Source organism: Salpingoeca rosetta (genome assembly GCF_000188695.1).
Source record: "Salpingoeca rosetta unplaced genomic scaffold supercont1.6, whole genome shotgun sequence".
In the NCBI taxonomy this organism is placed as follows: domain Eukaryota; class Choanoflagellata; order Craspedida; family Salpingoecidae; genus Salpingoeca; species Salpingoeca rosetta.
This window is the reverse complement of record NW_004754928.1, coordinates 719,349-741,010: the sequence shown is the minus strand read 5'-3', so window position 1 is coordinate 741,010 and position 21,662 is coordinate 719,349. Positions and strand designations below refer to the sequence as shown.

Genomic DNA, 21,662 nt, shown 5'->3' with positions numbered 1-21,662 from the left:
TCACACCATGCTTCCCAACCACCCACACAAACACGCTGGATAGTGTCACGACAACACCACACACCAGCTCTCCCTCGCTCACTCTCCCTCGCTGTCTGCAGGCTGCTCGACTCTTCGTCGAACTAACAATTTGCTTGATGAAGAAGAACCGAGGTTGACCAACCTTTGACCATCAGTTGCTCAGGGACACGCCTGCACGCCGCTCCCCACACTGCTCCCCCACACTGCAGACCACAACCATGCCGGACGACTGTGTGCGTGGACGATGCAGCGGGGCTGCCTTGCACTGCCACTCCCGCCGCCATCATGTCGTCCGCCGCCTCTTTGCTGTGGTGTTTGTTCTTACCGTCCTTGCAGCTGGCTCGGTGCCGGTGCGGGGCCAAGGTGCGTGCACTGTGCAGGGCAAGAGCGCATTGTGCACGTGCTACGAGGATGGCCAAGACTTTGTCGTTGACTGCAGAAGTCATGGACTTGCTGCCGTGCCCGCACACATACCCATCAATACCACAATCCTGTAAGTGAGAGAGAGTGTGTGTGTGTGCATGTGTGTGCGTGCATGTGTGTGTGTGTGTGTGAGTGTGTGAGTGAGTGAGTGTGTGTGTGTGTGTGTGTGTGTGGGTGCTCATGTGTCCATGTGTGCCCATGTGTCCGTGTGTGCCTACGTGGACTCATGAGCGTGTCCATGTGCCCATGTGCCAATGTACCCATGCCCATGTACCCATGTGTGCTCATGTGCCCATGTGTGATATTTCACATTTCCCTCTCAACTCCCATTTCCCTTCTCCATCCTCCCACCCCTTGCTCTTCTCTCTGCAACAGGAGCTTGTCAAACAACAAGATCACGTCCTTGCCGGGGCGCGCCATGCAGAACCTCACCAACCTCCACACCCTGTGTGTTTGTTGCTCACGGCGGCGCATGCATGCAGCTCTGCAGTGATCGTGTCGGTGGTGTGATTCGGTGCTTGGGTGTTTGTAGCTGCAAGGGTTGCAGGAACTGGTGCTGTGCTGCTATGTTCCACTGCCTGTTTGTGACCACGATTTGTTCTCCCGATCATGATGTATTGTCACATAACCCCCTCCCCCCCCGTTCTGTCTGCCCACCACCTCCAACGCTTGCCACCCTCACAGCTATTTGGATGACAACGGGCTTGAGACGGTGGATGCCGGCGCATTTGCTGGCTTGCACAACCTTGCCATCCTGTACGTTTGATGTCTCGTCTGAAATCGTTATTGCGCGCGAGTCTGTGGGCAGGTGTGGTGTGTGTGCGCACGTGTGTATGTGTGTGGTTGTGTGTGTGTGTGTGTGTCTGTCTGTCTGTGTGTGACTGTGTGTGCACATGTTTGTGTGTGTGTGTGTGTGTGTCTGTGTGTGTGTTTGTGTGTGCACGTGTGTGTGCACTTGTGTGTGCACGTGTGTGTCTGTGTGTGTGTTTGTGTGTGCACGTGTGTTTGCTTGTGTGTGCACGTGCAGACAACACTGGTCATACGACTCCCGCAGTTGCGCTTTTCCCTTCTCTCGTGCGCTCTCTTATCGACGCTCCCGCATTCTGATTCCCTCAAACCTGACATGACCACCTGCTACATGCGTGCGGGTGCGCCTTCAGCTCCATTGTGGACAACGCCCTGAGCAAGCTGCCGTTCTTGGCTGAGCTGCTGCCCCTCCGCACTCTGTCAGTCGTCCTCGTGTATCTTCGAGCACATTCAATTCAGTACACACGCGTGTGTGTGCATGCGTGCATGTATCTGTGCACGTACACCCTCTCTGCACATGTACGTATAGACGTATCTGGTCCCGAGCGCTCACACATCTCTGTGTGTGTACAAAACGCTGCTTGTGTGGCTGTGTATGCATTGTTGTTCATCGGGCATGGCTGACAGTGATCTTGAGCACAACCGCCTCACCTTTGTTGACATGGGCCAGTTCACCGACATGTTCACCCTGGCCACCCTGTACGTTAGCAAGGACGACGCTGTGCTTGAATCTCTGTCGCTCTGTGTGACTGCATGGGCTTGAATCGGGCACGCACACACAACCACTTACACACCTACACATACATGTACGCACACATGTGCACACACACACACACACACGCACGCACACACACGCACACACACGCACACGCACACAACGTAGAAAGCTACAAGCGTAGACACGCACACACACACACACATGCACGCACGCACGCACACACACACACATACACAAACATTCAACTTACTGCGTGTGCACATGCGCACTGCTCCACTGCTTCTGCATTCTCTCGTACAGCAACCTCGGGCACAACCGCATCACAGGCCTGGACGATATGGCGTTCGACCACGCCAACCTCCGTGCCCTGTATGATCACTGCTTTGCATCGTGCCGTGTATGTTGCTGTGTATATTGTGTGTGCGTGCGTGCGTGTATGTGCGAACGTATATGGGTGCAATCTGCGTGTGTGCACGACGTGTGTGGTATTCGCTTTGTGTCTGTGCATGCGTGTAGCGTGTGTCGATGCTTCTGCGTTCGTAGAACAAATGCACACTCACATGCATACATCCGAATTCCTGTGTATGCTCGCGTGCAATGCTTGCTCTCATTGTCACCACCACCACGACCACCATTCACCAACACCGCCAACACCAGTGACTTGTCCCACAACGACCTGTCGTTCATTGCCCCGCTTGCATTTTCGGATGCACCACATCTCAGCGAATTGTGCGTTTGTGCGTTTGTGCGTGTGCGTGTGCACGTGCGTGTGCGTGTGCACGTGCGTGTGCGTGTGCGTTGTGCTGTCTGCTATTGTGTACTGTTGTAAGCTGTTGTGTGTGCTGCGTAATGGATGTTGTGCGTTTCCTCGCGTGACACACACACGCACACATTTGTACGCACATTTGTACACACACGCACATGCACACACGCACACACACGCACACACACTTGCACACACACACGCATGTACACACATGCACGTACACACACACGCACGCATGCACGCACATACCCTCCCACTCACTCTTTGACTCACTTACTCGTTTGCATGCATGCATGCAGGGACCTGAGCTCCAATCGCATTTCAGTGCTGGCCCCAAGCGTGCTTGATGCCTTGCATAACCTCACACACCTGTGCGTTTCTTTCTTGCCTTTGTGCTTGTATTTCGTGCACACTCGATGCGTGCCTGTGTGCGTGTGTGTACACATTTATATTTACGTGGCGACCCCTTGTCATCTGTGCATCACGTGAGCACGCGTCACCTCACTAGCGTGTGTGTCTGCAACCCTTGGTGTGGCTCGCAGTGACCTGTCTGCCAACGATTTGACGGAGCTGCCACCGACACTGTTTGATACCCAAACGCGACTCGCCTCCCTGTGCGTACACCAATGTCTGTCTGTCTGTCTGTCTGTGTGTGTGTGCGTGCGTGCGTGTGCGTGTGCGTGTGTGTATGTGTGCGTGTGTGCGTGTGTCTGTTCAATTACGCTTGTTACTTTCTGTGTTGTGTGCCTTTGCGTGTGTGCCTTCGGTGACACTTGCTTGCTCGTGTATGCTGACGCACCTGCACCTGCGTGACGCCTGCGCCTGCGTGACAAATGACAGGAGACTGGCCGACAACCGGCTGGCATCGTTTTCCATTGACGTCATCGGCAACAATCCACTCAGCATCCTGTACGCGCACATGAAGACGACAAGAACGAAACCACCTCTCACTGAACACACACACACATACACACACGCACACGCACACACACACACACACATGGCACACGTGCGTGCACACCCCCTATACACCGACAATACACATCCACATCCACGTCCACAAACGCACCCTTGCACCAAGTTTTCTTGCTCATCCTATCTGCGTTCATATCATGGCCACCACACACACACACACACACACACACACACACACACACACACACACACACACACACACACACACACACACACAGGCGACTGAACAACAACACGCTGGAGACGCTGGCGTACAACAACGACACGCGCTGGGCCAACCTCACACAACTGTACGTTGCACCTCGACAGTTTTCGTGCCTGGATCACTCCGCCATTGCGAAGTTGTCTTGCTTTGCCAGCCACTCACATACTCGCACGCATGTGGACACGATGATGGCTGGCTGCTTGCAACGCTGCAGGTACTTGCGCGACAACCCGTGGTACTGCTGCGGCATGGAGTGGTTCCGGGACGCTGTTTCCATTGTGCAAGACCTCCCCTTTGTCGCATGCGCCGCCCCGCAAAGGGTGGCTGGTCACCTCATCGCAGACACAACAGGGCCAATCACCATCTGCACCCGAGGTGTGGTATGCCTGCCCATATGAGAGACAGTACACACACATTGCACAAACACATGATGCGTGTACTATTGTCTGTGCCCGCACACGCCTTTACTCATGGGCTTTGTCCTTGCGAGCACCAGCATCACCCATCTCTTCACAGATACGCGCATTGACACGTGCATTGACACGTGCACACATTGACACGTGCACACATTGACACGTACACACATTGACACGTACACACACTACACACTACACACACACACACACACACACACACACACTTACACACATGCACACACACACACACACACACACACACACACACACACACACACTTACACACACACATGCACACACACATGCACACATATACATGCCCCGACGTGCAGTTGATCCTGATGCGCCATCCACACTCAACGTGACATCGGCAGCACCGACGAGTGCCACCGCTGCGTGGCCGCGGCCCCACGGCAACTTTGCTCCCATCGACTACTACACGCTCGATGTTCGCCTGCACAACACCACGGACGCGTGGCTTCCCGTCACCTGCACCAATACCTCGTTCCCTCCTGGCGACACGCGCGCACCGCTCCCGCACAACCAGTGGTGAGCGTGTGACGAAAGGCTCAGTGTGTGTGTGTGTGTGTGTGTGTGTGTGTGTTGTGTGTGTTGTGTGTATGTGTGTGTTGTGTGTATGTGTGTGTGTGTGTATGTGTGTGTGTGCGTTTGCGCGTGCTTGCGTCTGCGTCTGTGCGTGCTTGCGTCTGCGTCTTTGCGTGCGTTGTGTGTATGTGCGAGTATATATATATATATATATATATATATATATATATGTGTGTGTGTGTGTGTGTGTGTGTCAGCACGACCATATCCCATTCGAATCTCAACGTTCATGTGTGCACTTCCCGTGTGCGTCGTTTCTGCTGTGCACGTCCACACCAAACATGATCCATGCACAGCGTGCACCTCCTCCATCTTTGCTCTCTCTCTCACTCTCTCCTATTGGCCTCACACGCCTCCCTTCCCCCAAAATCACGCCCGCGCACGCCACGCCTCCCCCCCCCATGTGCAGTCGCTATCTTGATCACGAGCCCGCGAGTATGGACGAGCTGGCAACACCGCTGCACGCCACAATCACGGGCCTGCTTCCGTTCACCGCCTACGACGTGCGTGTGCGCGCTGTGCACGGTCGCGGGGTGAGCGGGTTTACAACAGCAGGTGTTGTGACTGCGGAGGATGTGCCGAGCAGACCCGCCGCTCCGCTGGTGCTGGAGGTGCGGCAGCGCGCCGTGCGGGTGAACATCAGCGCCCCGACCCCCGCCAACGGCCGCATCGTGGCGTACGATGTTCGCATCGTGGAGACGCGCATGGAAACCCCTGGTCGCCGGCCCCTCAACCGCGTCATCACACTCACCACCAATGGCACCAACACCAACACCAACACCAACAACAACAACAACAACATCAACACCACCAGCAACACCAACGCCAACGCCAGGGAATACACGATCAGTGACCTTCGCCCGGCCACGCCGTACAACGTGAGCGTGCGCGGTGTGACGAGTGCAGGGGCCGGGCCGTTCAGTGCACCTGCGCTGGTGACGACGCTGCCGGCTGCACCGGCGACAGCGCCAAGTGTGGTGCATGTGCGCGTGAACGCGACGGCGTGCCTCTTTGAGTGGCTGCCGCTCGCCAGGAACGACACGTACGGCCAGGCGCCAGTGTACACGGTGTACGCTGTCGTGGTGGAAGGGGTGCAGCTGGCAACACCGCAGGTGCTCGCCACCATCAACACAACAACCACCAACACCAACACATTCAAGCCGAACACCACCGCCACCAACACCACCAACACTGCCGACAACGTGTATGTGTGGACGATGCTGGAGACCAACAGCACGTATGCGGTGGTGCTTTCAGCCAACACAACCGCCGGCGAAGGCCCGCTGTCTTTGCCGTACACGTGCGTGCCCAACCCCACACCCCCGCCACGCCCACTGCCACCGACCATTGATGTGCTGTGCGCGGACCGCGTGCGCGTGTCGTGGCAGCCGCCGGCTGAGCGGAGTGTTGACGTTGTTGACCGCTACGAGCTGTATCGCGGCGACACTGGGGCGCGTGTGTACGCGGGTGCAGAGACGAGTGCTGTTGTGGCGGACCTTGTGCCGGGCGCAGCTGTCTCCTTCTTTGTCATTGCCCACGCAGCGCTGCCAAGCGAACCAAGCGTGCCAGCCAACGTGACCATGCCCAGTGGAGGTGCGCATGTATGCTGTGTGTGTGTGTGTGTTGTATGTGCTGTATGTGTGCTGTATGTGTGCTGTGTGTGTGTGTGTGTGTGTGTGTGTGTGCTGTGTATGCTGTGTGCACTTGTGCTTTCGTGTGCTATGCATGGTATGTTCATGCGCATGTTGTGCGTGTGTGTGCATATGTGGCGACAGTACATTTATGTCATGTACATGTTGTCGATTGCTTGCTCTTTGCCACTTGTCTCGCATGACTGCTCATGGCCCTTCGCGCACAACACGAACGGCAGTCCCCGATGCAGTGGATGGTGTGATGGCGCTGAACGCAACAGCGTACACGCTCAATGTGACCTGGACGCCTGCGTCATCGTGTGCGGCGCCAGTGCAATCTTACCTCGTCTTCCGCACCAGCGTGCTACAGCACATTCCCTACTACCCGACCATACAGGTGTGCACATGCTGCGTTGTTGTTGGTGTGTGTGTGTGTTGGTGTGTTGATGTACGCGTTGTTGTGTTGGTGTTGGTGTGGTGTGTTGGTGTTGTGCACTTGTGTTATGCATTGGCGTTTGTGTTGGTGTTCCTGGCTTGCACACAAACACATACACACACGCGCTCTCATACGTGCTCGCATGCAAACACACACACACACACACCTTGCTCAGGACAACACGACACTTCTGGTGGGAATCGTGCCTGGGAATGTGACGGGACTGGTATTGAGTGGTCTTCGCCCCGCCACCACATATTCGCTGGTTGTGCGCGCGTTCAACAAGTACGGCGGATCAGACACACGCCTGCCCGTCAACCTCACGACCGCAGATGCACGTACGTACCTGCTGCACAACTGCGTGTGCGTGTGCGTGTGCGTGTGCGTGTGCGTGTGGGAGGACGGGTGGTGCGTGTTTGTGTTGTTGGGGTGTGGTTGCTGTGCATTGTGCCTTGTGATTTGTTTGTGGGCTGTGGCTGTGGCTGTGACTGTGACTGGGATGTACTCACATGCACACACACACACACACACACACACACACACACACACACACACACACACAAAACACACACACACACACACACACACACACACACACACAAAACACACGCACAATCACCACAGCGCCATCATTTCCCGGGACACCCTCGGTCGAGGTGTGCACCAACCACTATCGCGATGCTGCCAACGGCACGTGGGTGGCGCGCGAGGAGCAAGTGGTGCGGTGGACCCAGCCTGTAACGCCAAACGGAAACATCACCCGGTACGAGCTGTGGCATATCAACAAGGACAACGACGGCGGCACCTTGCTCTACGCCGGCCACCCAGGACACACCTTGCAAGTCACCGTTCCCGCTCGACCCCAACTGGTGTGCTGCTCTGCACATGTCAGCAACCCGTGCAGTGAAACAGAACTGGGGAGACGTGAAGGTTACAAGGCTGTGCTGTTCAGAGGTCGCGCTGCACATATAGACCCGACACACACACATACACACACAACACACAAACACACACATACACATTTACACACACACTCACACACACACACACAAATACACACATACACACACAACACATTTACACACACACACACACATACACACACACACACACACACACACACACACACACACACACACACACACATTAGGACCCATCGACGCTGGTAGTCATCGCGTTCAACGCAATGGGTGCCAGTCCCTCACTCATGTATCCGGCAGCTGCGACCTCTGAAACATCGTCGCCGCCCTATCACCGTGCGTCATGTCATGTATCACCATCGCTTTGACGTTTCGTGCCATACCGTTGCTTGTTGGTGTGCAGGCAGAACGCTCGTTCTAACGAAGATTCTCAATAATGCACGCTGGCGATGTTGTGGTGATTCATTCCCCCATTCATGCTACCAGGTACCACTGCGGCCCTGTCTGGCGTGCTGGGAGGTGCGGTTGCCGTGGGCGTCGTTGTGTATGGGCATTGGAAAGTGACCAAAACAAGTGGCCGCATGTCACCAGCACCTTCAAACAGCGGTGAGATGACACATGGTGTGGCGTGAGGGAGAGGAGCAGCACGACGCGGTGACCGGGCTCTGAATGCAGATGCAATCCTTTTCCACCTTCCGACTGTCGCTTACATTGCTCGTGTACCACATTTGTGTGTCCCTGTGAATACATTCTATCAACTTGGCTTCCATTACAGAGGAAACAGAGGCGGATGCTGCTCCTTCTTTAAACGACCGCACCACGTCTGCTGACTCCGGTGTGGACAGCCAGCGGACCCTTGCAGGAGGAAGGACGACGATACAAGAATGTCCACGCTGACTGTGGACTGGAGTGATGAAGCAGGATATGAATGACATGAGTTCTTGTGTTCATTAGGTAGTGCAGCTTTGTCGGTTGACTTTGTATCACGTATTTGACATTGTAATGGGGTTGGAATGAACATAAATGCTTATGACTTCTCTTGTGTTGTGCACGCACTTTTATTCGGGTTGTGTGCTGATCTTCAAAGCAAGGGATCTCCAAGAGGTGGGGCACGTTTCTGAAGTGGTGGTTGCACAAGATGTTGTGGATGCCATCCTACATGACATGAGGAGCAAGGGCACAACATTGTAGGAATTGAGCCATAAACGATGCGGTTCACATAGAAACAGGGGATGAGTTGAGTACACAAACGATGTTCTGGTCAGCCTCGGCCATGCCTTGTGGTTTGCTTGTGTTCCTGCGCAAGCCGTTCATCTGTTCATGTGTTGTTCTGTTGTAACTCTTTGCTCGTCAGCACTCGACCCACGTGCTTGCCAACTCGTCGAGTTCCCTTGTGACGTGTGATTCTGTTCATCAAGCCCCCACCTCAGTACACAAACGCACATACACACACACATCGTGATTCTACGTGGACTTCATTAGGATGGAAACAGAAGCGCAATGTTGGGTAGCAGAGCGTGACATCGCATGCCCACATCTTGTTGGTGTGAACGGGAAGAAAGAAAGGGAGGGACACTTGGATGGGTGTTCGTGTAACGTCAAGGAACGAAGAAGATGCAAAAAGAGGGAAAGCAGAACGAAGCAGACACAGGCACAGGCACAGGCACGGGCAGTAATACACAGGCCCACTACACGCTGTCGGTGCAAGAGTGCGTGAAGGTGCGGCGGCGTTCAGAAGTAGGCATCGTGGTGACGAGCGACTCGACGGAGAAGCTCGCTGTGGGACGCAAAGAGGCCCAGCTGCTCCAAGACGGGCAGCCATGCCACGTTTAGCAGATTTTCATCACTGCGCTTGAATTCCAGCTTGGACGAGAGGTGGCCCGTCGCGTCGTGGAAGTTGATGCAGGTGGTCTCGACCCATGCGTTATCCGTGTTGCGTTCGTCCTCGCTGTAGATGCGCGCCACAGGCACGCCACCAGAGAGCAGCTGCTGCACCGCGTGGCGCTCGTCATCTGTCAGCTCCGTCGTGGCCTTGTCCATGGTCTCTTCCAGAAACTTGCGGCCCAGTGTCTCGATCACCTCCTCTCCATTGTCCACGAAGCCGCCAGGGATGGCCCACATGCCATTGTCTGGGCGGCGGATGGCAAGGAACTCCAGCACGCGCTTGCCGTCGCGCTCCATGATGCTGCCGTCGCAAGCGCGCCGCCACCGCGTCACCACCGTGTCCCCGGCCTGGTTCACGCCCCACTTGCCAAGCAGGCCGCGCCCGGTCATGCCCGTGCGTCCGCGTGGGTGTCTGGGTCGGCCCGTCAGCCGGTCAACCTCGTACTCCCCTCCACACGAGGTGCGGTCCACGCCGTTCATCTTCTCGTTGAAGCCAATCCCCTTCGGATCCGTTGGGTCTGCCCAATTAGGGTTCAGCAGCACGGACGAATGCGTGTACTCGACTGGCGAATAATCGGGGAAGACATGAATCCATGGCACGCAATCGAGGTCGACGGAGCAGCGTGTCACATCATCATCAGCAACCGGGTATTTGCGACTGGGAATAAACACAGGAGGCGGCGGCCCGAAGCGCTTGTTCTGTTGCCACAGGGGACACAACCGACAACGAGCAGAAGGACGGCAAGATGGTGAGAGATCGTGGACAAGTATGCAAGAGCTATGTTGTGACACACAGGTACGTTTGCCGGTGTATATAGATGCGCTTGTGGTACATCGTCAATGAATGTACGCTGTGCGTTGTATTGTGTGTGAGTGCGTTTGCGTGTGTGTTTGAGTGAGTGCGTTTGCGTTTGCGTTTGTGCGTTTGCGTTTGTGCGTTTGTGCGTTTGTGCGTTTGTGCGTGTGTGTATGTGTGTATGTGTGTGTGTGCGTGTGTCTGTGTGTCGTTGTGTGCGTTCTGTGTGTGGGTATGGGCGTGAGTGTATGTATTGCGCTTATGTGCATTTGTGTGAACGTGTGTGCGCAAGTGTGCGTGTGCGCGCAAGTGTGCGTTGCATGTGATGAAAAGAACAAGCAACGTGCCGTCGAAACGTACAGTGGACGGGGTGTCTTGAAGGGAGGAAACGCTGTTCGAGCGTGACAAGCCCAAATCAGGCTCGTTGTGGTTGGGGCCGGTGGCATTTCGCAGGTGTGTCATATGTCGCTCGTGCACCGCCTGAAACGCCGCCAAGCGGTCCAGGATCGCGTGGATGCCGTCCTGCACGCCGGCAACACGCCGGTTCGTGTCCAGAACGCATGTCTGGATCGCCTCTCGGGCCTGCTTGTCGGTCTGTTCCACATGCCGCTCCGCACACGTGGCCTCAAATTCGTTGCGTTTGGGCTGCACAACGACAGTGGTTTCTGTGGGGCCACAGCAAGAGGTGCATTTGTGCACGTGCTTTCCGGCCCACAGAGCAAGGCGCACCACATAGGCGATCAGACTCAGCGGGGCCGGCAGCAGCGGCTTGTGCCGGTACTCGTCCAGCAGTTCTGCAACCGCGAGGTCATACAAACGGGCAGAGAATGGGAGGACGTGAGTAGGGCACAGAAGGCGTGCATGGAGTTCACCTTTTGTGCAATGAGACAAAACCCGACATGGTGCACCGTGCACAGTCACGCACAGCATCCAACAGACGAAGGGCGACCAACCGTAGTTCTGTTTGCGCCACAGCGTCTCCGCCTCTTCCTTCACTCTGGCGTACGTGTCATTGAACATGGCTGCACAACGGCAAAGAAGAAAGCAAGTTGGTGAGCGTGCGGTATGCGCGCACGCGTTTGGAGGGGTGTGTGAGGCATTGTAGTCGGGTGTGAGTCAAGTGAGCGTGCGTGTTTGTACATTACGTGAGGGCGTGCGCGCGTGTGTGCACATGTACACTACATGCACGTGTGTGGTGAAGACTGCAAGTGTATTGAACTGCACAGGTGAGTTGCGGTCCAGGTCAGGATGTACGTTGGCGACGCAGTGACAGACATGATGTGCATATCTCTCACCAATGAGCAAATTGATGAGAAGGATGTTGGCGATGAGCATGTACACGGCGAAGAACACAGGAAGGAGGCGCACTTCCTGTTGGGGTTGAAGGAGATGATCGTGTGTTAGGCGACAGGGGAGCGGATGGGCAGCTAGGCAGGTGTATCAGCATGGAGGGAGGGGGCTGACAAACGCCCAGAGTGAGCACAATACAAGCAAGAAGGCAAATTGCAATACACGCCGACGACAAGCACGACACACATGCACACACACACATACGCACACTCACGTACGAACACAAAAGCACACACACACACCGCACACATACACAAATACACACACCACACATACGCATATACACACAAAAGCACAGACACACACAGGCACGCACACACACACATACATACAAAAGCACACAAAAAAGCACACACACCTCACGGGGACACTGAGAAAATGCCAAATCGCCCATACAGCCCGAGTCTGCTTGCAGGCCTTCCAGATCAAGCTCGCCATACATTTGAAAGTATGGGCGATACAGCACGTTGATAACCTTCTCTGCAGAAAAGGGGACCGCAGGAAACAGCAGTGCCTGTGCTGCCACGCCGTATGCTGACAACGAACAGCGTACATGTGCAATGCCGCGCAACATAATTTGACGTGTTGTGAGAAGCCATACCGAAACTACGCCTGAAGCGAAGAGAGGGACAGCACTCGGCAGTTGGCAACACGTTAGGGACATGCCACGCTCCCTTCAGATCGTAGTGTCCAGAACACACGCACGGTATGCAGTGATGACCAACCCAGAATGAACACGACGAGGAAACAGACAAACGCGAGGATGTCCTTCGTCATCTCTGCAATCATGATGAGTTTCGGGCCCAGCGTGGCGCTGACGGCATAGTAGCGCATGAGGCGCACCCAAAGGGCAACCGCCACAAACGTGTGGATACCACGGCTTGCAAGCTGTTGTCAGAGAAAAAAGGAACAAGCATCCGACATATCAGAATGAGTGTGAGTGTGTGAGTGTGAGAGAAAGTGTGTGTGCGTGAGATTGTGCGGGTGTGAGAGAAAGTGTGTGAGTGTGTTTGTATGTTAAAGTGTGTGTGTGTGTGTATGCATGTGAAATGTGAGTGACGGTGAAAGAGTAGAATAACAAACAGGTTGTGTGTGCGCTGCGCACCAGCGAGCACAAAACCGACAGCATTGGCACAGTCCCCACGAGGCAGGGAATTTGCCAATGGTGTCAAATATCTAGACACAGCACTCAGACGACCTGCCATATCCACACACACACACACACACACACACACACACACACACACACACACACACACACAAGAGCTTGCATTAATAGCCAACAGATGCTCACTTGTAGGGAGATGTCATCGAGGTTAACGACACGAACAACGAGCCCGGAGATGTACAGGCCAAGCAAGGTCAAGTCCAGCTGGTTCCAGAGGATGGAAACATAGTTGCGTATCCCATAGTCGTACATCTAAACACAAGAGTGTGAAGAATATATTGGAGATGCGTGATTCTCGTGAACTCTTCAGCGCGCGCGCACAACACACACACACACACACAACGCAACAAACACAAACACACACAACACAACAAACACAAACACACATAACGCAACAAACACAAACACACACAACACAACAAACACAAACACACACACAACACAACACAACAAGCACAAGCACACACACATACACACAGAGACATGAACGAGCAAACCAAACAACATGTCTGTGGCTTTCGTGTAAACAAACATGTGGCGCGCTTACCTGACGAATCTCCTCGCACACGAATGCAAGGAACCAGGCTATCAGCACGCCATCAACAGCGGTGATGCTCGTGGCAATCTCGTCCATCACATAGAAGGAGAAGAGCAGGCACAGCGCAATGTGCGACAGCGCATCAGAGACAAAACTGCGGCGCAACAGCAAACAGCAGGGGTCAGTCGTGAATGAGTTGTGCGGAAGTCATGAACACTGCATGAAGCACAGCTGAGGCTCGCGTTAACGAGTGACATCTGCCGGTTGCCAGACAAACGACACACAGGCGAAGCCATTACACACCAGAACATTACATGTAGCAGCATGCGACATGAACGGCAATGGATATCGTGAGGGCACCTGGTAGATGGGGCCATGTAGAAGCGGTACACGAAGCTGCCCAGGGAAATGGGTCGTTTCACCGCCTTCTTGGCAGTATCGGCCACGCGCGCGCCTTCGCGCATAAACTTGTCGAAGCGGCTGTCATTGAGAATTCCGTCTTTGTCATCAGTCCTCTCTGCCCCCTTTTCCTAATACGTGAGCAAAGCACAAGGATGAGCGACTGCGCGTGTGTGTGCATATGCATGTGTGTATGTGTGCGTATTTGTATATGTGCGTTTGTGTATGCGTGCGTATGTGTGCGTTTGTGTATATGTGCGTATGTGTGCGCGCGTATGTGTATGTGTGTGTTTATCGCTCCCCTGTCTGTCACATACACACGCAGACACACACACAGACACACACACGCAGAGACACACATACACACACACACACACACACACACACACGATCTCTCTTCAACAAAAGTTGTACCTGAATGTCAGCGGGTGGTTGGAAAATGTAGAGGTACAGTGGCACACTGCACGGCACGAGCAGCCCCAACGCCACCTGAGAGGAACGCGATCGCGGCATACAACAGCGCGCGGGGCATTAGATGAGGGAACACAGTGTTGCAAGAGAAGCATGCTCAGGACCGTGCACGTTGCAAATGATACACGGTGCAAATGATAAACGTTGCAAATCAAGCGTGCAGACAGCCTCACTCGAACACGCACCGCAAAGAAAGGAAGACTCTTGCCGATGTTGCCCGTCCATTCGCGCTGAAGAAGCTTTTGGGTTGCCGGGTGCGCCAGGAAGCGAAGCGAGCTGACCACGTATGCCACCTGACATGAAACCCGCAAACAAAGCCGTCACAACCACATGAACGCATGCACCCAAGAGAAGACTGGCAGTTGGCCATGTAACAGCAACAGCAGTAGCAGCAACAACAAAGACCCAGCATGTGTTTGAGGTACAAAGTACATACTGAGGAGCAAAACGCACGTGTACGGGGCTGGTGCCTTCATCGTCGTCTGGTTTCAGAATCTTCTCAGTCTTGTCCGTGTCGTCGTTAAAGCCCTGGTCCAGCACTCCAACAGCAAGGTCCTCAAAGCGCCTGGTGTGGAACGTGAGGGAGTGAGTGCGTGAGTGAGTGCGTGAGTGCGTGAGTGAGCGTGAGTGAGCGTGCGTGTGTGTGTGTGCATGTGTGCGTTTCAACATACACACATGCACGCACACACACGCACACGCACCCACAAACACACATATACACAAACACACAAGCACATGCATGCACACACGCACACGCACACACACACACACACAAACACACAAACACACACATACACACAAACACACAAATACACACATACACAAACACACACACACACACACACACACACACACACACGCACACACACACTCAGACACACACCTCGAGTCGGCGGTCATGATCTTGCGTTCCTCTGCCAAGTACGTGCCGGAAAGAGCAGCATGTGCGCTCATGGCAGCGAGGATGCGGCTGGCGACCAACGCCTTCATGACGGGCCGGTCAATGCGCAGCCAAAGCGTGCGGGCAAGGTCAAACCGGTCCAGACAGACGGCCCACAGCTGCAATGGTAGGGATAGGCAAGGGAGAGGGAGTGTGTTCGTGTGCGAGTGAGGTGGTGAGCATGTGGGCAGGTAAATAGGTGAATGGTTGAGTCACTGAGTGTGCGAGTCACTGAGTGCGTGAGTCACTGAGTGCGTGAGCGGGCAAACCACTCAACCACGCAGTGTAGCCAGAGTAAGGTCGCCTTGGCGAGTCCCAGGGTGCAAAACCAAGTGTTGTTGCACAGCCTAGCTCATCCCATCTTTTTCCTCACGTACAAATAGCAGGTTGAGTGCAAGCTTCTCCCTGACAGCCTCCTCGTGAATGATGCCCCTGTGTTCATCGGACATGCATAGCGAGTGTCTTGCGTGAATGCAGCGCAATGAACTGGTGGTGGTCAAATTGATACGGTTATCATGAAGCGCGCAACGGAATCAATGCAGGAGGAATGCAAGAAGAACACGCACAGCAAGAGAGACAATCATATCAAGCAAATAAACAAACACGAAAAAGTTCGAGCTCCCACACGCACACTTACGCACTCACACGCACTCATACAGACACGTACTTGATGGCGAGATGTGAAGTCACTTCGGCCTTGAGATCCTCATCACTGTAGCCAACGAGGGACCACAAGATTTCGCTCATGCGAGCAACATTGTACTCGCCGTCGTTTGAGCGCTCTTCAGCATCGTCAACGAGTCCAAGAATGCTCAGGCAGGACAGTGCCCGGCCGCGCGTGTTTGTGTACGACAGTTGCACCAGCCGCACCAAGTGCGTTTCCGAGTTGTGCTCGGCTTCTTCCTGCAACCCACCGCAAGCAGCAATGCAAGCAAGTAACGCATGCCGTGTGTTGCAGATGAGTGAGCGTGTTAAATAAAGAAATAAGTGGCTTGGATCAGGGGGCTCAATCACTGTGTGGGTGCTAGGGTGCTGTCAGCCGTGTACCCGCGCGCACGCGTGCTCAACAGCATCTGTGTTGTGCGTATGTTCAGACGCCAAGCTTGTACGCACCTCGTAAAGTTCTTCAATGGCCTTGAGGAAGCCAGCCACTGGCGATTTCTTGGGGTTTACCTGCAGCCCCATCGGGGAGGGAGAAAGCGAGTGTTTGGTGATGACACCGTCGCATGTGAACCGCTTATGATGCGTGTGAAGTGCGCACACACAAATGCATTGACGCACACCTCCTCGCACAGATACATACACTGACTCCTACCTCCGCGCACATATGTGCACTGACACACACTGACACACACTGACACACACACACACACACACACACACACACTCACTCATTCACTCACACACACTCTCTCACACACACACACTTTCACACACACATGTGTAATTTACATTTGTGACAGATGCGCCGGCATTGAGGAGGAGCTTGGCAAATTCGGGCTTGTTGCTCGACAGCGCTGTTCTGAGCAGTTCCGAGAGCACTTTTGTTTCCTCTTCCTGCAAGCACGCACAGACACCACACCATCAGTTCATGCTTGAGCTCAACAGCAGTCACTGCCACGACAAACACGCAAGAGCGGAGCACGTCTGCGTTTGACTCACGGTGACGTGCTGCTCGTTAAGGCGACGCGTCACGACGTCCATTCGGTCAAACAGCATAGCTGTCGTTGGAAGTGCAAGTAAGTCAAGTTCAAGAGTTGGCAGTGTGTTAACTTGAGAGCAACTGGAACTGCCGACCAAGCAAGTAAGGCAGCAAAACTCAAGCGTGTTTAGAACAATGAGAACACTGTGCAATGATCAGATCACATCACCTGTGGTAAGCGTTGTTTTGAGACTGGGATTTGTGGAAATGATGGCCTGACACGTGCGGTACGACAATGTGTGTTTGTGTGTGTGAGCGTGTTTGTGTGCGAGTGAGCGTGTTTGTGTGCGAGTACGTGAGTGAGTGAGTGAGTGAGTGCGTGTGTGAGTGAGTGAGTGAGTGAGTGAGTGAAGCGAAAGAGTGCGCGGGAAAGTAATGAAGACGGAAAGGGAAAGGGAGCCAGTCGACGTGACAGAGTGTGCGCATGAGTGAGAGTATGTCACAAGGTGTGGGTGAAGTGAGTTGGTGTCAGTCTCGAGGTAGAGCTATGAAGCTGCACATCAACAACAAGGCGGGAATGTGGTGCCATTGTTCACGTACACTTAACTCCATTGTCTTCGCAGTTCCCTCCCTCTCCCACTCGCGCACAGTCATCCCGCCTATCCATGAACGCCACGACAAACCTCGAAGATCTGGTTCTCAAACTCCTCTGGGCCGCCTTGGTGCAGATCAAACACAAACACCTGCAACAGGTTCACAGGAGGCATCACAGCCAAGAGAGTTGAATGAGCAGGTGCAAGTCGCGACAGCATTGCTTGCTGGCTCGCTTGGGTAGCTGCTGGCTTGGGAGTGTAAACACCTGCATGCAAGCATGCAGGCGAAGCAATGCGAAGGACAAGATCACGCACAGCTTTGCGGTCAAGCACGCAGTCGAAGACGCGCTGGAGTATCTTGTTCAGGTCCGCTTGAGTTTTTGGCTTGAACGCCTTCTTCACAAGACCCACCAATGCCTTGCCGCTGAGAGAGGAGTGCTCAGAGCTGCACGCGGGAGAAAGGAGCACAGCCCCAGGATAAAACGTGAGCGCAGGAAAATGAAAGGGCGTACAGCAGACAGAGCACTTCTATACAACACGTGCAACAAAAGCAGGGTGCATTGCAAAACTCCGTCATCACCCTTCGCCGTGGAAGAGGTAGTAGGCGTATGCGATCACGTCTGCGGCTCCCCCAGAATGATTCACAACAACAAGCGGCGTGCGTTCCTTGACTGCGGGTGTATCGTCACGTCACGCCACGCACGATGATAAGCTGAGGCGTTGGGCATTCAACAAGGGCAAGGGGAGAGGGGAGAAGGAAGAGGTGTATTGCAAGCTCTCGCGTCAGGGGCACACCAGCGCGTTCCTCACCGGCGTTGAATGCGGTGTCCAGCGTGCCGACGCCCCCTTGAATCACGATGGATATTATGGATGCCTGACACTTGTCGAAGATGGCCTGCAACCACACATGAGGAGGGTAAGAGTGTGATTGACTCATCAAGTTGAGGGCATTGCATTACATTGCCATGAATCCGGAACACCCAGGAGATCGACGACAAAGCACGTGTCTACGTGTGCAAGCCCAGATGTGCAGGTATGATTCTGACGCGGTACCTTTTCCAACTTGGCGCGGAAGGGGATTTCAACACCAAACTTGCCGCGCGAGCCATCGTCAACGAGGAGGAAGCAAGTGTGATTCGGATCCAAGTTGACACCCTTTGACTTTCCAGCAAGGTCGTGGTTGACAGTAGCGCCCTGTGTGCAAAACGAACCAGTCCATGCGAGCATGCGGGCGTGCAACAGGATAAGTACAACAAACAAGCAGATGTGAGAGGACAGTAGTGGCGGTTGGGCAAAAAGGCAAGCGGTCAGGGAATATGGCTTGCTTTGGCAGCACGCACACATGCCGATGCTTCAACAAATAGGTTAACAGAGCCATGGCCACCCACCTTCAGCAGCGCCTCTTGCTGTGCCAGCACTCCGAGTGTGGCTGCAAGAATAACAAGTCGAGGCGGACGATTGGAGACGTTAAGCCAAGGTGAGGAAAGTGAGAAGGAAAGAGATCTATGCATGCATGCACACACATTAGCACATTATGCACCTCTCCACACACACGCACACACACACACACACACACACACACACACACACACACACACGCACACACACACACAAAAAGCACACGTGTACATATACACGCACGCACGCACGCACGCACGCACCCACACCCACACACCCACACACCCACACCCACACACACACACACACACACACACACACACACACACACACACACACACACACACACACACACACACACACACACACACATACACAAAACAAAAAGCACACGTGCACATACACACGCATGTACACACGCACCGATCCCGATGGTGGGGGATGCAATGTTCTTCTGGCTCTTGTAGAGGCTGTCCATGATGGAGCCAGTGAGCCGCATTACACCTGCGTCATTTGAAGGGTTGGCAAGCAATCGGGTAAGCTCCACGCAGGCGCTCGGTCGCATAGAGCGCACACGCTCAACGTCATGCATGAGTGCACGTATGGGACGCAAATCAGCATACGAAACACGACACACAGCACAACACAACTTTGCAGCAGCTGGCTGACCTGTGTGTGTTCCACCGGTGACAACCCAAGCGTTTGTGCGGCGCACGACGTTTGAAATGCCTTTGGTCAGCGCTTCTTCCAGGTGACGCGACAGCGCGAAGGAGGTTGCACCCCCTGTAACGCTCAGAACCAGGTTTGGCTTGACGAAGCGGTGCTGAGCACCAGCATTCATCATCGCCTCAACAAACTCAAGGGCATCCGTCGGCGAATCATCCTTGGAGAGGCAGAGGAAGGGTGCCTGTTGGTGTTCACGGAAATGTGGGACCAAGTGAAGAGGAAGGACGAGGGAGAGAGGTGAACCAGCGCGCACATGTCTGTGATGGCCTTGGGAAAGGAAGAACATGAAGGGTGGTCGAACACAACACGCGGACGGATTCGCAATAGGCTGGCACATGCACATGCACACAACACAACCACAATCACAATCACTCAACACAATACACAACACAATCACACCCACCCACCCACACCCACACACACACACACACACACACACACACACACACACACACACACACACACACACACACACACACACACACACACACACACACACACACACACAACACTCAACACAACCACAATCACTCAACACAACACACAACACAACCACAATCACTCAACACAACACAACACACACAAACACACAAACTCAGAGGCACAAACAAAACAGGCAGACACCTTGTTGTCGTTTGATGAGAAATGAAGAGTGCCGTATGCTCGAGAGGTTTCTGTGATCGTCGGATCAGTTGTGTCGTGCAAGTGGAACCTGAATTGCGAGCAGGGTGCATGTGCTTGCGTGAGCGGAGAAGTTTGCGGTGCAAGCGCTGCACTAACGACAAGAAGGGCAGAATAGATATCTACTGCTGCCGGCGAGCTCACCACAAGTTAAAACGTCTCACCTGTCGAGGACAGACTCGCTCTGCTTGTGTGTCTGCCAAGGGCGAGCATGGGAGGAGCAGGTAAGCACGTTGGGCACGGGTGAGATGTGAGAGCGCGGAACGTGACAAGTGCATTAATTTCAGCAAAAGAAGGTTCACAAGAATGCTCACACAACGTGTGTCTGTGTGCGTACATGTGTGTACGCGTGTTTGTGTGTGCGCGTGTTTGTGTACGTGCGTGTGTTTGTGTACGTGCGCGTGGTTTGTGTCTGCACCTGCGTGCCTGCATGTTCTTTCCTTCTTTCCTAACACAGTGACATCAGGACATTGGCCCAATGGGGTCCTTCACGTACCATTTCAATTGGCTGCTGTCTCTCTTGACCGTCACTTGGGAAGGTTTGATGGTGTCTGATGCTCCTGGACCCTCGCTTGCCGCCAAAGCAGCTGATGATGGCAGTCACAAGGGGGAAGCAGAAAGCAGAGTGATAAGCAACACAGGGCATACAGAGGAGGTGAGGTGCTGAGGCAGGAAATGACTGGTGTTGCAGCAAACAAGCAAACAAGTGACTGAACGAGGAAAACGCAGCCATTGTCTCGTCAAAGGACCTAAGGACAAGAGGACAATGTCGGTCAGGGAAGGCTCCGTTTCATGCAAGAATACGAACCAAGCCATGGTCGACATGGTGTTGGTATCGCCGCCCAAGGCTGCTTGACGGAACCGGGTGCAGATGAAACAGAGAGCTGCAAGAAGATTGAAGTAGGAAGATGAAGACGCGGGTGTTGTGGAAGCTTGGAGGGGCGGTGGCACAGTCGGACAGAGGACGGCACCAAAATGGAAGTGTGCGGCAAAACACCAAGGGAATTGTGTCCGGAGAAAACGACTGAGTTCAGTCGCTTTGTTGCTTGCAGGCAAGTCGAGTGAACCTTGCTTCTTTTGCTTGCTTGCAGGCTTGCTTGTTGCTTGATTGACATGAAGAAAACGAGGGTGATGAGGTGACACTGCTGTGTT

General features: G+C 54.1%; 2 protein-coding genes across 2 annotated transcripts; one reads left to right on the top strand and one right to left on the bottom strand.

Moving 5' to 3' along the window:
- Positions 1-6: 6 nt before the first annotated feature.
- PTSG_02730 (uncharacterized protein) lies at positions 7-8,870 on the top strand. The gene is made up of 20 exons (XM_004996169.1): positions 7-514; positions 820-891; positions 1,129-1,200; positions 1,605-1,670; positions 1,879-1,950; positions 2,270-2,338; positions 2,627-2,698; positions 3,035-3,106; positions 3,278-3,349; positions 3,576-3,644; positions 3,929-4,000; positions 4,130-4,290; positions 4,664-4,880; positions 5,347-6,530; positions 6,808-6,965; positions 7,180-7,342; positions 7,629-7,873; positions 8,155-8,260; positions 8,411-8,530; positions 8,700-8,870. The coding sequence occupies exons 1-20, from the start codon at positions 240-242 to the stop codon at positions 8,819-8,821; spliced, it is 3,459 nt and encodes a 1,152-aa protein (XP_004996226.1). The 5' UTR covers positions 7-239; the 3' UTR covers positions 8,822-8,870.
- Positions 8,871-9,384: 514 nt separating this feature from the next.
- PTSG_02729 (ADP-ribose pyrophosphatase) lies at positions 9,385-21,326 on the bottom strand (the record flags this gene model as incomplete). The annotated part of the gene is made up of 31 exons (XM_004996168.1): positions 9,385-10,507; positions 10,965-11,398; positions 11,558-11,626; positions 11,900-11,975; positions 12,313-12,488; positions 12,680-12,842; positions 13,249-13,374; positions 13,670-13,814; positions 14,021-14,190; positions 14,474-14,548; positions 14,716-14,823; positions 14,984-15,095; positions 15,414-15,589; positions 15,848-15,902; positions 16,138-16,373; positions 16,584-16,643; positions 16,923-17,027; positions 17,133-17,191; positions 17,342-17,387; positions 17,796-17,855; positions 18,021-18,150; positions 18,286-18,376; positions 18,516-18,600; positions 18,759-18,899; positions 19,094-19,134; positions 19,527-19,607; positions 19,773-20,010; positions 20,454-20,541; positions 20,675-20,706; positions 21,007-21,097; positions 21,319-21,326. 31 exons carry the CDS (start codon positions 21,324-21,326, stop codon positions 9,656-9,658), a joined length of 4,329 nt encoding a protein of 1,442 aa, XP_004996225.1. The 3' UTR covers positions 9,385-9,655.
- Positions 21,327-21,662: the final 336 nt, after the last annotated feature.

What these genes read in the sequence shown, in the direction of transcription:
- PTSG_02730 (XM_004996169.1), top strand. Translation starts at nt 240, where the DNA reads ATGCCGGACGACTGTGTGCGTGGACGATGCAGCGGGGCTGCCTTGCAC. An exon ending in CTGCTGCCCCTCCGCACTCT is followed by an intron (nt 1,671 to 1,878) that starts GTCAGTCGTCCT and finishes CATGGCTGACAG; the next exon opens with TGATCTTGAGCACAACCGCC. An exon ending in CGTGACCATGCCCAGTGGAG is followed by an intron (nt 6,531 to 6,807) that starts GTGCGCATGTAT and finishes CACGAACGGCAG; the next exon opens with TCCCCGATGCAGTGGATGGT.